A 16,855-nucleotide genomic window follows, 5' to 3' on the forward strand; every position below is an offset into this window, starting at 1 on the left:
CTAATCATCATCATTTTCATTTTCCCTTATCCAGCTCCTGCCAGCTTGGAGTGTTGATGGCACTTCTCCACTGTTGCCTCTCCTTCCACCACCCATCTTCAGTAATTGTATTCCAGTCCAGTCTTCTTTTTCTTATACTGTTCTTGACAGAGTCTATCTTATTCTGGGCCTCTCTCTTGCCCTCTTTCTCTCTATCTTAGCCTCCAACTCTTGTTTTGGTACCCTTCCCTCCTCCATCCTCATAACATGTCCGGACCATCTCAATTTATTCTCCTCCATCCTATCACTCAGTTTTTTTTATCCCTGTCTTTTTTCTCACCTCAACATTTCTTACTCTGTCTATCCTTGTCCCCCCTACCATACTTGTCAGGAACTTCATCTCACTGGCCTGAATTGTACTCTCATTTCTTGCTGTCAGTGTCCAACTCTCTGATGCGTTTGTTAATATAAGGGTATAGTACATCTTGTATATTATCTATTTACATTTCGTAGGAACTTCTCTGTTCCACACCAGGTTCCTTACATTCTGGTAGAACATATTTGTCACTTGCACCCTTCTGACCGGGCGAGTTGACCGTGCGGTTAGGGGCGCTCAGCTGTGAGCTTGCATCTGGGAGATAGTGGATTCGAGCCCCACTGTCGGCAGCCCTGAAGATGGTTTTCCATGGTTTCCCATTTTCACACCAGCAAATGATGGAGTTGTACCTTAATTAAGGCCACGGCTGCTTTCTTCCCAGTCCTAGGCCTTTCCTATCCCACCGTCGCCATAGGACCTATCTGTGTCGGTGCAACGTAAAACAATTGTAGAAAAAATTCACCATTCTGCTGATTTCTTTATCCAACCTTGCATTTTGCATTATTTCACTTCCCAAATATTTGAAGCATTCAACAACCTCAAGGTTTTGTCCCCTGATACTATTCCTTTTCTTTCTCCTCTTGCCATCACCACTGTGTTGCTCTTCTCCACACTGATTTGATACCATATTTCTCAATATTGTCATTTAAAGCCTCTAGTTAGATTTGCACTTTTGTACTGTTGACTCCCCAGATCACTATGTTATCCGCAAACAACAATATTTTTCATATCCCCTCCATATCTTGCCTTTATATTCTTACTACTGTATATAAATTGTCAGTTTTAGTTATAATGGCTGAGGATGATGACCCTTAGAGAGTCTAAACCAGTCCCGTGATGTATGTAATGTAAATATAATTTACATCAAATATTAATTTGTAATTCATAGGTGGACATTGCCATACTTGTGAATATTTGCCAATATGGATCATAAAGTAATGAAATTCATATCTTGCGATTATCTATATACATATAAAATAATATAATATAAGAGTTTTGTCTGTGCATTGCTCAGAATTTAAAAAGAATATTTCTATATTGGGCATGTCCACAGTAACAAGGAAATGCACTTTTTAATTTTCCGTCGTTTCTGTCTGTCTTTCTATCTGTCCGTATGTATGCATGTATGTATGTATGTACGTGCATCGTGAGAAAATGGCTGAAGAGAATATTTGATGTAAATTGGCATATAAGTCAGAGATTGAGCCACTACAATCTAGGCTGTAAATCATTTTATTCATGCTGAGTGAAATAGTAGTTTGGGGGAAGGCTTAAAATTTAATTCTCAAATATCTATGTTAGTGGTTCTATTGATAAATACTACATAACTCCATGAACCTACTACGCCGGCGTAGCAGGGGGAGAGGTGATAAATCCCACGTGGCGTGTCCCAGGTGACGGATGGGGGGGGGTCCTAACCGGCAGACTTGAGCGAAATAAAATAGCTCTCACAGACCAAACACACAACCCCCTGTGGGTGGGGGACGCAGGTGAAGAATACACCCTCGGTATCCCCTGTCTGTCATAAAAGGCGACTAAAAGGGGAGACCAAGGGATGATCAAATTAGAACCATGAGACTACTTGCAATTAGTACCATCACGCAAGAAACACCATGAGTCGATGTTACTTGTACGTAGTAATGTTAGGTACACAATAGGTTTGTGATTAGTAGCGACAGTGTGTGCTTCCAGCTGGGTTTTACAGTACCTGTGATTAGTACCACTATATGAGCGATTGTGAGTCTACGCTACTTTTGATTAGTACCGCAACATGACATATACCACGGTTCTACTTTCCTAGCGATAAGTACCATTATGAGGGGCCTGCAACCTGGATTTTGGACCCCTTTAGACTACAAGCATCATCAATTCAGTATTGTGCTTTAGAAGCGGTACCTTGGTCAGTAATACTATTGTTTATTTGTTGTTTCTGGGAATGTAGGGCATTGCGGGTCGGATTCACTGATTGTTGTACATTCATATCCATCCATTCATTCATTCATCATCATCATGTTTTGAATTCTGGTCAGTGGATGATTTTGGACTTTTAAATTGTCATTACATTTTGCCTGATTTCGTACCATTAGGGGCCGATGACCTCTATGTTAGGCCCCATTAAACAACAAGCATCTTCAAATACTACATAACTAATCTCGTGAAGAGTAACGACCGCTTGAAGAATAAAACAAGAGGGAGTCTTGAAAGAAGGTCAGACTCCCTTTACATTAGATGCCGTAATATCACAGAGTCGGAAGAAAACTAAATGTGAACGCCTACAATATCGAAAGCCCATGAGATTGATCAACAATAACATTTCATTGACCATTGTTTGTTGTGATGTGCTTTGTCTCTTCTACTGCCACTCATCTCCGATAGATGGGATTACTACTGCGTCTTGAGTAAAACAGCATGACTGAATATTGGTGGCAAGTATCTGGGGAGTTCAATAACTTGTTTTTCTTTTTAGTACCCCGCTGGGCTGAGTGGCTCAGACGGTTAAGGCGCTGGCCTTCTAACCCCAACTTGGCAGGTTCGATCCTGGCTCAGTCCGGTGGTATTTGAAGGTGCTCAAATACGACAGCCCCGTGTCGGTAGATTTACTGGCACATAAAAGAACTCCGGCGGGACTAAATTCCGGCACCTCGGCGTCTCCGAAGACCTTAAAAAGTAGTTAGTGGGACGTAAAACAAATAACATTATTATTTATTTTTAGTACCCCATTCTTCTGGTTCATAAATTTTCTGATAACTATTGGTAAGTAACACTCTGGTTCATCATAGTATTCCAGCTATTTAATCCCTACTCTGAGGCGCCGATTGGAACGAGCAGTGTGCAAACTTAACGGAATACGGCAGAGGAGTGTTCACGGCTGTCTGCGACCTGCTCATTCCGTAGCGAAGCATGGGAATGTCAGCATTATTGTATAATTTTGACACAGACAAGAATAAGTGTTAAGGTCGCTGCACAACCTAACCAAACTCTAACGTAACCCTTTCTCTAAAAGAACTTCTGATGAACCAGAATCTAACATGTCACTAACAGTTACCATCTGGGGTCATTAGGAGATGTTAAGCCTGACAGTAATTTTGTCCACTCTGCAGTTATTGCACTGTGCATTTGTTGTATTTTCAGCCATGTAAAACCATCGTCCATCAGCACGATGGGCGGAGAAAAACAGAGTTAGTGATAGGGAAGGTGACTTGCCATCAGTAGTGTTATGACGACAACTACCTCAACACGTTCAAACAGTTTCTATAGATACTGATAGTATTTACACTTAGCTAAATCAGAACCTTTTGAAGTAATTATTAAACATGTTATAGACATGCTAATAAGCTTTTGGGCTTCTGCCATATCAAGAAAACAAGGTGAAATTCTTTACGTTTCACAGAAAACTTTGCTCCGCATCTTCAGAAGAAAATTACTGTTCACGAGGGAGACTGAAGGTTTGATTTTGTCCCCTAGTTATTTCACCCACCACATTTATCCCTAATTCATTTGATGACCTTGCTGTTACTTTGTAATGTACATACAGTGTAACAAGGAACATCTTAATTGGAGCCTAGATGGTGTCATCAGCTCCCACTTGGAAGGCCAGCTTACAATGAGCCATCTGGTGACGAATGAGAGTGCGTTTTTTTTTTTTTTCAATTTGCTTTACGTTGTAAGGCAGAGATTGGTCTTATGGCGACGGTGGGGTAGGAGAGGGCTAGGATTGGGAAGGAAGCGGCTGTGGCCTCACTTAAGGTGTGGAAATGGGAAATCACGGAAAACCATATTCGGGGCTACTGACAGTGGGGTTCGAACCCACTATCTCCCGAATGCAAGCTGACAGCTGTGTGACCCTAACCACACGGCCACTTGCTCGGTGGGAGTACAACTTACTATACACCAATGGTAAAGCATTCTTAAATTCAAACCTTCCTTATTGGGGAAGTCTTCTTCGTGAGCAGTCGATATTTTCTTCTGAAGACGTGGAGTAAATTTCTCTGGGAAACATAAAGAATTTCACAGAAGCCGAAAAGCTTATCATCACATCTACAATTACGAGCTGTGGAAGCATCAATCTAAACATGTTACATGTTGTTTTCAGAAACACTTGCATCTCCAAGCAGAAATCTGCTGCAAACTCCGAGTTCTTCAAGCAACTTTCCAGGTAATATACTCGTGTACTGCATGTCTTTCTCACAATTTATTCCTGTTGCTGCTGTTGTGCAAAGTGTATCTGGTCAGAAGTTTACAATCTAAATAGTTTAGGTTAGTATTTCCTTGCAAATATTACATTAACCCAGTTATTTGTAACGGAGGTTAAGAGTCAACATTAAGGGCAGTCAGATGAAATCTTAACACCCGTTACAACGTGACCGTGGAATGGTTTTATTCAAAATTACCAAAAGTGTTAATATACGAGGATTGGGGCAAAAGTCATGGCAACTATTTTTTTTTTCTAGTAGATATGTGAACGGATCACAAACGTATATGTGTCATGTGGAAGTTCTGCAGGCATAGTGTGTATGCAGAACAACAGATGGCTCTGTGATAGCTGGTAGTAGCACAGCGAGGGCTGTGAAATCAGTCAGTTGGTGAGTGTCGTGCGAGATGGAAGTAACCCGTGTTGAGCAGCACGCTTACATCAAAATAGCTGTTCTCCAAGGGAGAAATGCAATGGAATGTCACAGTGAATTAGTGGAAGCCCTTGGAAATAATGCCCTACCATACTGTACAGTAGCACGGTGGGTAGGAAAGTTTCAGCAAGGACGTGTATCAGCCAGTGATGAGCAACGTTCGGGACGACCTGTCAGTGTGCGGAACTACGTGGACCGTCATCGAGCAGCTCCTGGATGAAGACAGATGATGGACGCTACTGGAGTTAGAGAGGGCAAGTGGCATCGAGAAACGCACCGTCCACAGGATATTGCATAATGAGCTGCAGTTGCGCAAAATCGCATCACGGTGGGTACTGCATGCACTGACGAAAGTTCAAAGGTGGATGTGCTATGCAATATGCTCCGACCACCTTGCACGCTGGCAACAGGACGGCGATTAGTTCTTGTCACGAATAATCGCCATCGATGAATTTTGGGCCAGGATATAAGAACCAGAACTGAAACGTCAGTCCGCGGAGTGGCGACATGCTGGGTCACCAAGGAGGCAGAAGGTCCGTCAGAATCCTTCGCCAGTCAAATTGATGGTGATCGTCACGTATGACGTCAGGGGTGTCATTGTTTGCCACTTTGTTTCACATGGCAGGACAGCGACCACACAGTACTACAGGGACTTCCTGGTGTGACAGGTGCGACGTGGTGTTCGGGAGAAACGTCCGGATCTTGTGGACAGTGCAATAATCCTGCATGACAAATCAAAACCACATAAAGCAGAGTGTGTAGGGCAGCTACTGCGACGTTGGTGATGGGAAGAATTGGAGCACCCACCGTACTCTCCTGACATTTCGCCCTGTGACTGATCTCATTCGAAAGATTAAGGAACCAGTACATGGTAGGTTGTTTGCAACACGAGAGGACATTGCTAATGCTGTGCGCCAACAGGTGACCCGATTAACACATGGTGTGGCAAATGCTGAGGCAGATGGTATTCAGCACCTCCCACATCGTTGGCAGCGTGTGGTGTCAGTAGCCGGGGACTACTTTGAGGGTCTTTAGGCCCAGGTTTGTCAAGTCAACTTTATGTGTACTGTGTTGTCATTCTTTTGCACCGGGAAGGCCATATTGTCTTGTATACTACTGTAATAAATTAGTGTGTTACGATATTTCAGTGCTATTCATTGTCCACATATGTAGTTAACACCTTGTCCTTTTGTCTGTATATGTCTCATTTTTCAACCGGACTGGTATCTTCAAGGAAAAAAAAAATAGTTGCCATGACTTTTGCTCCAACCCTTGTATGTATCCCACTGAGAGATGAGACAATCAATTCCAGTTTTATAGAAGGTGTAGGTCGCCGACGGATCCAAAACTGCCCACTCTTGCACTTCCTCGTCCGAATGAAACTAACATCCTCGAATGTCTTTCTTCAGGTCGCCAAAAATGTGAAAATCACAACGTGAAAGATCCTGGCTGTATGGAGGATGTTGAAATGTGTCCCAACCAAGTCGCTGAAGTGTAGCCTTCGCCAGATTGGAAGTCTGGGGGCAAGCGTTATCATGCAACAGGATGATTCCGTCTGACAGCATTCAAAGGTGTTTTGACTTAAAGGCGCGTCGTAGTTTCTGCAGAGTGTCTTCATAGTGCTGCGCATTTATCGTGGTTCCACGCTTGAGGAAGTTGACAAGCAGGGGGCCCTAGGAGTGAAAAAGGAAGGTCATCATGACTTAACCGGAACTTGTGTGAACAGCTTTGGATTTCTTTGGGAGGGGAGAATTGCGATGTTTCCATTGTTGGCTTTGCAGTTCGCTCTCGGGCTCAAAATTGTGGCATGACTTTTTGTCCCCTGTGACAATACGGTACAGAAACACAAACTCTTCCCCGCAGTACCGCTGCAGATGACTCGGACATGATGCCATTCTGTCAGTCTTTTGCCCCTCTGTCAGTTGATGCGGAACCCAGTGCGCACAAATTTTGCGGAAGTGGAAGTGATGTTTGATAATGCCATACACGGAGCTATGGCTAATGCCAATCTGAACACGAATTTCTTCCTCCGTGATTCGTTGGTTTTCCCGGATAAAGATATCAATCCACCCTATCATATCAGGAATATGGCTCGATGGTCTGACTCCATGGCTAAATGGTTAGCGTGCTGGCCTTTGGTTACAGGGGTCCCTGGTTCGATTCCTGGCAGGGTCGGGAATTTTAACCGTAATTGGTTAATTTCGCTGGCACGGGTGCTGGGTGTATATGTTGTCTTCATCATCATTTCATCCTCATCACAATGTACAGCTCGCCTACGGGCGTCAATTCTAAAGACCTGCACCTGGCAAGCCGAACTTGTCCTCGGACACTCCTCGTACTATAAGCCATACGCTATTTCATTTATGGCTCGATGGGCCTGTCCTGGGCGCGCATCGTCTTGTAGTGGGGTGCGCCCTTCTCGGAATCTCCTGTGCCACTCGCGCATACTCGTCATGGACATGCAGTGCTTGCCATACACAGCAGACATGCGACGATGAATTTCGCATGCTCCAGCACCCTCAGCCATCAGAAAACAAACCACACTTCTCCGCTCTACTTTGCTTGCCTCCATTTCTACAGCTGAACGAACACACTAGACCAGTCCGCGCTTCAACAAAGATATAACCCAACAACTGCATGCACCTATGAGTTTTCACTATGCGGCTCTCCTACCACAGTGATGTCCGACTCGTTGGCTGAATGGTCAGCGTACTGGCCTTCGGTTCAGAGGGTCCCGGGTTCGATTCCCGGCCGGGTCGGGGATTTTAACCTTCATTGGTTAATTCCAATGGCTCGGGGGCTGGGTGTTTGTGCTGTCCCCAACATCACTGCAACTCACACACCACACATAACACTATCCTCCACCACAATAACACGCAGTTACTTACACATGGCAGATGCCGCCAACCCTCATCGGAGGGTCTGCCTTAGAAGGGCTGCACCCGGCCAAAAATAGCCACACGAAATTAATTACCACAGTGATGGCAGTATCAATACGTAACAACAGTGTTGCCACCTTTCCCTTGGAATGTGTGTTATGGCAGGCGTTCGGTTTTCATTTGACTACCCCTTATATAAAGTCTTCTACTATAGCAAAATCCAAATACCTATTAGAATAAACACCATGACAGGTTAACTCTAACAATACTATGCTATTTTCAAATTGCAAGCTACTAACAGGGATGTATTTTGTGACCACCAGACTGAATTCATTTTGTGTGATTTATATTGCTCTGTAATCAACATATACGTATATTTTAAACCTCAATGGACAGTAATAGAACTTAATTAACAACAGTTGCTAACAAAAATATACAATTTTTCTATATAATGGAAAAAGAAGTTCAGAAAAATTATTCATCTCACTCACCACTCACTATCTTCAGCACACTTGGAATATACAATTGTTTTCTGCATTTGAATTTCTTGCTACCAGAACAAATTATGGTAGTTTTGTTGACTTTGTTGTACTTTTGCCCTTTGGAATGACATTTCTTGGTGCAAAGATTGCAACGCTCTCTTCCACCGTCAGCTTTCTTAGCTCTTGCTGTCTGATTTATTTTACAGCCAAATATCACTAACTTCCACAGTCCTTTGGTATTTTGAGCACTCTTCTCAATGCAGGGTTTGATGAGTTGAGCAGCCAGTTCTCATAAGTTTATTCTTCGCTTATTAGAGTTTCTTTGTTCCAGTTCAGGAAATTCAGCATAAATAGTGTGAAACCATTCAATGCTGTAATATCTAAGAGAGTGTAAAAAGCTTTATGTGGTCATTTTTGAGTGCCCCTCTTTGTATTTGTGGAATAATTCCTTATCATCTGATTCACAAAACAATGAGCACAGAGCGTTGTACGACGAGGCACGTGAACTACCAACCGTAAACAGTTGAAGGCATGGGCACAAAATAACACAGGAGTCTATTTACCGAGGGAGCAATAGTTTTGTATTTAGCCGCATAGCGCTGTAAGAGTTTGCTCACCGAGCTCGATAGCTGCAGTCGCTTAAGTGAGGCCAGTATCCAGTATTTGGGTGATAGTAGGTTTGAACCCCACTGTCGGCAGCCTTGAAGATGGTTTTCCGTGGATTCCCATTTTCACACCAGGCAAATGCTGGGGCTGTACCTTAATTAAGGCCATGGTTGCTTCCTTCCCACTCCTAGTCCTTCCTTATCCCATTGTCGCCATAAGACCTATCTGTGTCGGTGCGACGTAAAGCAAGTAGCAAAAAAAAAAGTTTGCTGACTGCGGAGTCCATCTCTCCATTCGAAGGGAAGGTCAAGCGTGTCACGTAACATTATGAATCAGATGGTTCAACTTCACTAGCAACTCATATAATGTTAGCCTTTGACTTAACACAATACTTAAGAGTCAACAGTGTACAGATATATTTGAGCTGCATCAAGGGCAAAAAGACCTCCAGCACAAACACTTTCATAATGACTGTCACCTCACATTTGAATTTCATCATGGTTTTTAATGAAAAGTGTTTTTAAGAAGCACTGTATACAATTGTGTGTCTAATGTTTTTAGATTATTATAATGTATTTGACTGAGGATGACCCTATGTTTGTGTTGAAACATGTCTAATTGAAAGCACATTTTTTTAACTACAGTAGATGTATATTATGTATTGAATACGAGGATAATTAAACACAATTTGACAGTTTGTAAAAAGTTTTATTTATTAACCAAAATTAATTTACACACCAAGTCTGGTTTGTATACATACTATCATAGGTCTATAATGTATCATATTATTAACAAAAAGTCATAGCACCTTTCCCCTATTTTTTATGTGCCAACCTAACCAAACTCTTGTATGTACTTAAGTTTTGCTCAAGTACCTATACTTGGTTGTTTTACAGCTGAGGACTGCGATGAAGTATACGACAACAGAGTTATACGGACTTATGGGAGAAGTAATACAAATGTAAGTTTTCAGTAACCAGTGTGATTATACAGAATTTAAGATTTGTACTACTGTTTTAAATACCTAATGTTCATCATATTATATTGCAGGTGCCAGCCACGACAAGACCCTGGAATGCCTTGCGGACATATTCACGTGTCCGTAATCCTTGTGCAAGTGTGAAGGAAAATGTCCTAGTCAAGATTGGAGAAGATGAATTACCTGATAGATTTCAGTTGGATTCTGACATTGCCGCACCAACAGTAAGGCAAACGCATACTCTATATATTGCGTGTAATTGTATTAAGGTGGGATATCTTTATTGATAGCAGTTGTATCTCATTTCATCGTGGAAATTACAAAGCAAATTCCATGCTGGTGAAATGTAAGAGGTTTTTTTTTCTTTTTTTTTTTTCCAAACTTGTATACTTTTGATGTGAAAAGTGATTGGCTGAAAGTTTAGATTTATTGGCTAGCTGTGTATTTCCAAATGCATAAACACCCGTGTGCTGAGTTATTTCACACAACTTTGCCTCATTCTATATCAAGGTCCTAAGTCAATTTAACACATTCTCTTTCCTCCTGTTTGTTCCATAAACCTAATGTGAAGCATGTATTTTTAAGTAAGTACTGTTTTTAAATATGGCTGCTGCAGCGCTCCAATCATCATTTGGCGTATGCACGCTAAGTGAAAGCCTTTAAAATTCATTGGCAGATTAGTGAAATGTAAGGAGAACGCACTATGAGCGAAGGAATGGTAAGAAAATGGGTTAAACCTTTTAAAGAAGGCCATACTAATGTCCACAGTGAGAAGCATAGTGGGTGACCATCCATTATTACTGAAGACTTGGTGCAGAAAGTTGTTGCAAAGGTTTGAGAAAACAGACGCTTTACGATTTTGTCACTAAGTTATGAACAGTTATAAGAATTGAAGGAAGGTCTAACTATTCAATACAAATTCTTATAATTCTGAATGTTTGTCAGTATGGATCATAATGAAATTCATATCTTGTTATTAAAGTTATGAGTTGGCTGAATTTCAAGGACCGGGCGAGTTGGCCATGCGGTTAGGGGCGCGCAGCTGTGAGCTCGCATCAGGGAGATAGTGGGTTCGAATCCCATTGTCGGCAGCCCTGAAGATAGTTTTCCATGGTTTACACACCAGGTAAATGCTGCGGTTGTACCTTAATTAAGGCCACAGCCACTTCCTTCCTATTCCTTTCCTGTCCCATCATTGCCATAAGACCTATCTGTGTTGGTGCGACGTAAAGCAAATAACAAATGAATTTCAAGGAGTGTTCTTTATAAAATTGTGGCAGGACACTTAGATTATTGGAAATTGTGCTCTCGCTGGGTACCAGGGATGCTGATGGAGGTGTACAAAACCAGGCGTGTAGGCAGTGCTTTGACTTTCTGATTTTCCTTGAGCAGTATACAGAGGGGTCCAAAAAAATGTATTGACTGTTTGATAGTCCGTATCTTCTGACAAATTTGACTTGCAGGTACAATTTTTGGCAATGAGAAAGAGAGTAATGTTATATGTTGAAAATGACCACCAGCAGATTCTAAACAACACTGGTGGCAACGAACTGCAGACCGAATTACAGCTGTCTGTGGTCCACTGTGTTTCTGGAGAGGCAGGGTGTGTTGCTTGTGGTTTTTTTTCACCAGGATGACACATTAAATGCTGAGGCTTATTGTGAGACCTTATGTAAACTCCGTCGTGAAATCCAAAACAACCGGCTTGGCGTGCTCGCAAGGGGGAATCTTTTGCTTCATGATAATGCACGACCTCGCATGGCTAATCAAACTCGAGACCTCATCGCTTCATTTGGTTGGGAACAATTTGATCGTCCTTCGTATAGTCCTGACTTAGCGCCTAGTGAATACCACTTGTTCCTGCACTTGAAAAGGCATCTAGAAGGTCAGCAATGTGAAGATGATGATGATGATGATGATGATAACCTAAACACGACTGTGCTGCAATGGCTGGCACATCAGGCGGCAGATTTCTATGAGGACTGAAATCAGAAGCAGGTTTCACGACTTAAGTGCCTTAGTATGCTTGGAACTTACGCTGAGAAGTAGTTTAAGGTACAAGCTTCCATGTAAAAAAAGAAAATTGTTTAAAAATTTGCATTAAAAAGCATGCCCCTGCATTAGGTTACATTTTATACACATACACATGTACTTTCACCATAGAGATGGTAAATGTAAAGTGAAACATTCTATAGACTATTGCAAGTTATGAATCTCATTCCGTATTGACGGTTATCACTTTACAAAAGAAAATATTTATAAAATCCTCCTATCAATACAATTCAAGTCATCTGTTAGATGAAGCAAAGTCTATACATGTTTCAGCCTAATCTCAAGGCCATCTTCAGTAGTAAAACAATTATTACATAATATACAAACAAATTAAAAAACGTAATGATGTGAAGTGACAGTGATCATGATAAGTGAGTTAAAAACACATTGAGGTGCAAAGTCCTCTCATCTAATAGATCTTGCTGGCTGTTAAATAAAACATTATGCTACACCAACTAAAACATTATGCTACACTCCTCAGCATAATGTTTTATTTAACAGCCAGCAAGATCTATTAGACGAGAGGACTTTGCACCTCAATGTGTTTTTAACTCACTTATCATGATCACTGTCACTTCACATCATTACGTTTTTTAATTTGTTTGTATATTATGTAATAATTGTTTTACTACTGAAGATGGCCTTGAGATTAGGCTGAAACATGTATAGACTTTGCTTCATCTAACAGATGACTTGAATTGTATCGATAGGAGGATTTTATAAATATTTTCTTTTGTAAAGTGATTCTATAGACTATTAAAAGACAGTGGACTAAGAAATGCCAACCAAACATCAAGATTGGCAAAAATATCAAACTAATTTGCCTGGCATTTGCAGATGACTTTGCGCTGCATGCAAATAATGTGGAAGAGGCTAAACACCGAATTGAAGAACTCTAAAAAAATAGCAGCAAAAGTCAGACTACAAATCTCATTTGAAAAAACTCAAATGATGCCGTCCTTCAAGGTTGAAACACCAACTATCACACTGAATAATAACAAACAAATTGAGATTGTAAATAAATTCAAGTATCTTGGGGAGATTACTACTTGGAACTTAAACGAGAAAGTATCAGTAGAAAATAGAACAAATAAATCGAAACAAGCACAACATATCACTTGGCCAACCTACAAGAAGAAATTTCTCTTGATAAATGCAAAATTCAAACACTACAATTCCGTTATTAAACCTGAAGCAACCTATGCTAGTGAAACACTATTCAGTTTGAACACCAAATCAACAACAGATAAGTTACAGAAGACAGAAAAAAAAAATCCTTACAACAACTGTAAACAAAAAATAGCAAGTAGATGGACAATGACGATTATTACCTAATGAAGTTATATACCAGGAAACTGTGTTAAAAATAGACATGTGCAGAAAAGGAGGGTTGCATTCTTCTGCCACATATCAAGACTACCAGAAACCAGGTTACTGAAACATCTTTTCAACTACTTTTGGAAAAGTAAAACCAAGAAATATTGGTTCAAAGTTCAAGTTGATTTATATGAGTTAGGTTTGATAATGCAGGAATTTGAAGACCAAGAAGAGAAGAGGATCCTGAGAAACAGAGACTTGAGACTTAAACTAAAAACTTTTACACGCAAACAGTACACCATAACTGATGAAGAAAGGGCAGCCAGGTCGGAAAGAATGAAAAAGTTCTGGGAGCAGAATAAGAAACATAAGCCAGATTTGTAGCTAATACTCTTAAGACTTCAGTGTTTTATTTGGATTGATTAAAGGGCTCCTATGTGGGCGTAAAATAATTTAAAAATGACTTTCAAATGACAGTGCGTCAAACAGCTGGAATGTGGAAATAAAAAGTTACGCACGTTCTGATGAACCGTTTCATCAATGACTCTTTCAATGTTTATCTGCCTACAGTTTGTCAGTAAAAGAGCGCAGTTGTAATTAGCTACAAATTATCTGCTTCATCTTGTTCATTTCCCATTCCCAGTCTTCTGAGTCAGGTTGTGAATCAAGGACCTCCACAGTTTTCTATCTTCTCCAATATTTCTTCTACTTTCACTCCTCTCTTCTCTATACTCTCCTTCATTGTATCCATCCACCTCTTCCTGGGCCTTTCCCGTTGTCTTCCTTTTATTATTTTCTCTGTAAATACTCACTTTAGAATTTTATCATCTTTCATTCTCATCATGTGTCCATACTATTTCAGCTTACTGGTCTCTGTCTTGTCTTGCAGTTTAGGGAATTCAGCTCTCTCTCATATTTCTGTGTTTCTGAATTTATCCCTTTGTGTCTTCCCAGTTATTCCTCTAAGGAATTTCATCTCAGCTGCTTGGATTCTGCTTTCATCACGCTCTGTTCTGGTCCAAGTGTGCACCGCGTATGTCAAAACTGGCGTGTAATTCATCAAGTACTTGCATTTCTCTGGGACGTCCCAATTCCACACTATACCTCTCACACATGGGTAAAACCCATTGGCTTTTGGATTCTCTTTCCAATTTCTTCATTTATCTTCCAATCTTCTGCAAGTATACTCCTCAAATATTTGAAGCTTTTCTCAACTCTATTTGTCTTCCCTTAACTACAAATTATCTGTAAATAAAATTATAGTTTTATCTGTACACTTCAAATTTTTGCTTCATACATCATTTTTATCTAGGATTAGAGTCGGCCTCCATGGCTAAATGGTTAGTATGCTGGCCTTTGGTCACAGGGGCCCCGGGTTCAATTGCCGGCAGGGTCGAGAAATTTAACCATAATTGGTTAATTTTGCTGACACGGGGGCTGGGTGTATGTGTCATCTTCATCATCATTTCATCCTCATTGCGAAGCGCAGGTCGCCTATGGGAGACAAATCAAAGGACCTGCATCTGGCGAGCTGAACTTGTCCTCGGACACTCCCGGCACTAAAAGCCATATGCGATTTCATTTCATCTGGGATTAGGTATGAAAATCAAAAGTGGATTCAGTTCAATTCTTGTCCCAACATCACGGACCGAGCTCGATAGCTGCAGTCGCTTAAGTGCGGCCAGTATCCAGTAATCGGGAGATCGTGGGTTCGAGCCCCACTGTCGGCAGCCCTGAAGATGGTTTTCCGTGGTTTCCCATTTTCACACCAGGCAAATGCCAGGGCTGTACCTTAATTAAGGCCACGGCCGCTTCCTTCCACTTCCTAGGCCTTTCCTATCCCATCGTCGCCACAAGACGTATCTGTCGGCGCGACGTAAAACAAATAGCAACATCACGGGAAAACGGCTTGGCAGAATTTCTGGAAACTCTCTATTTAAGTTGATTAGTGTACAGTGGAGTAGTAATATTAAGAGCCAGGATTGCCTGGTATGGGATGAAGTGGACCGAAAAACTACCGACTCAGTGCCCGATGTTGGGCGGTGGTAAATAACCTGACTCTCTAAAGGGATCAATGCTTTGGGTGGAGGAGTTCTTTTTTACCAGGTGTATGCATAAAGTCTCTTCCGGTTTCACTAAGAGATATCGGCAGCGAACAGTACGCAGCGTACGTATTTGACACATACGTCAGTTTGTTCTCCTGACATTAACCTACTAACACACATAAGTTGAGTCCGCCAAACACTTGCATGTGTGTTGTATCGTTCAGTGATCATGTCAACATTTGTGCTTGGAGAGGAACATTTGCGGCACACATTGCTTTCCTTATTTAATCAAAAGAAAAAGGATGTGGAAAGTCATTGTTTGCTGGTAGGAACATATGGTGAACACGCTCCATCGATTAGAACATGTGAGACATGGTTTCGGCATTTTAAACGTGGTGATTTCAGTGTGAAAGACAGTGCGCACTCTGGTAGACCACAAAAGTGCAAAGACGAGCAATTGCAGGCGAATCCATTAATGCAGAATGCTTTCGCCAACAAATCGCGCATTGATCGAAAGATGACCGGAATGGGCCAGAAGACATGGCAAAGAGATTTTGTTACACGACAATGCGGCGCCTCACACAGCAAAACCAGTGAAAGACACAGAGAAATTGGTTGGATGGGACATCCTTCCCACCCGCCTTACTTCCCCGACCTGGCGCCATCTGACTATCACCTCTTTGCATCAGTGGGGCACGTGCTCGCAGAGCACTATTTCGGCAATTTCAAGGAAGTTGCAGAATGGCTCAACGTATAGTTTGCCGCAAAAGACAAGCAGTGTTTCGGGCATGGTAATCATAACTTAGCTGAAGGATGGGCGAAGTGTGTAGAAGTCGATGGCCAGTATTTTAAATAAACAAAGAAATGAATTTCCCTTGAAAATTACGTGTTTTCTTTACCACAAAGACTGGAAAAATGTATGCATACATCTGGTAAACTATAGAACTACTGCAATTATTTACTCCTTTAGACCTGTTTGCAGGTTTTTCCAAGACTTTCACAAACAAAACCAAGTTTTTTCTTTTTTAAAGTTTGACAGTGGTGGAAGTTAAATCAGCAGTCATAGAGAGAGAATAAATTAGAAAACATAGCTTAACAAACCGAGCTGAATAATCTGACTGCCTCAGATAGTTTTTTGAATGACCGGGCGAGTTGGCCGTGCGCGTAGAGGCGCGCGGCTGTGAGCTTGCATCCGGGAGATAGTAGGTTCGAATCCCACTATCGGTAGCCCTGAAGATGGTTTTCCGTGGTTTCCAATTTTCATACCAGGCAAATGCTGGGGCTGTACCTTAATTAAGGCCACGGCCGCTTCCTTCCAACTCCTAGGCCTTTCCTATCCCATTGTCGCCATAAGACCTATCTGTGTCGGTGCGACGTAAAACCCCTAGCAAAAAAAAAGTTTTTGAATGATATATTACTGATAGGAATACATGACGGTAATATTTGCTGCATTGCTATAATGTGAAAAGCATGTTAAACCAAGTAAGAAAGCCACAAGTATCTGTTATAACTTTT

The 16,855-nt window shown here is 41.4% G+C and overlaps 1 protein-coding gene across 1 annotated transcript in view; it reads left to right on the forward strand.

Annotated features, from left to right (window-relative positions):
• The window catches only part of LOC136885993 (zinc finger protein 93), an 85,651-nt gene that overhangs the window by 8,123 nt on the left and 60,673 nt on the right, over positions 1 to 16,855 (forward strand). The window contains exons 2-4 of the mRNA XM_067158703.2: positions 4,449 to 4,511; positions 9,844 to 9,908; positions 9,998 to 10,150. Of these exons, the coding sequence (XP_067014804.2) occupies positions 4,449 to 4,511; positions 9,844 to 9,908; positions 9,998 to 10,150 (281 nt within the window). The remainder of the gene's footprint in view (positions 1 to 4,448; positions 4,512 to 9,843; positions 9,909 to 9,997; positions 10,151 to 16,855) is intronic.

The sequence above is a fragment of the Anabrus simplex genome, chromosome X (genome assembly GCF_040414725.1).
Source record: "Anabrus simplex isolate iqAnaSimp1 chromosome X, ASM4041472v1, whole genome shotgun sequence".
Taxonomy (NCBI): domain Eukaryota; kingdom Metazoa; phylum Arthropoda; class Insecta; order Orthoptera; family Tettigoniidae; genus Anabrus; species Anabrus simplex.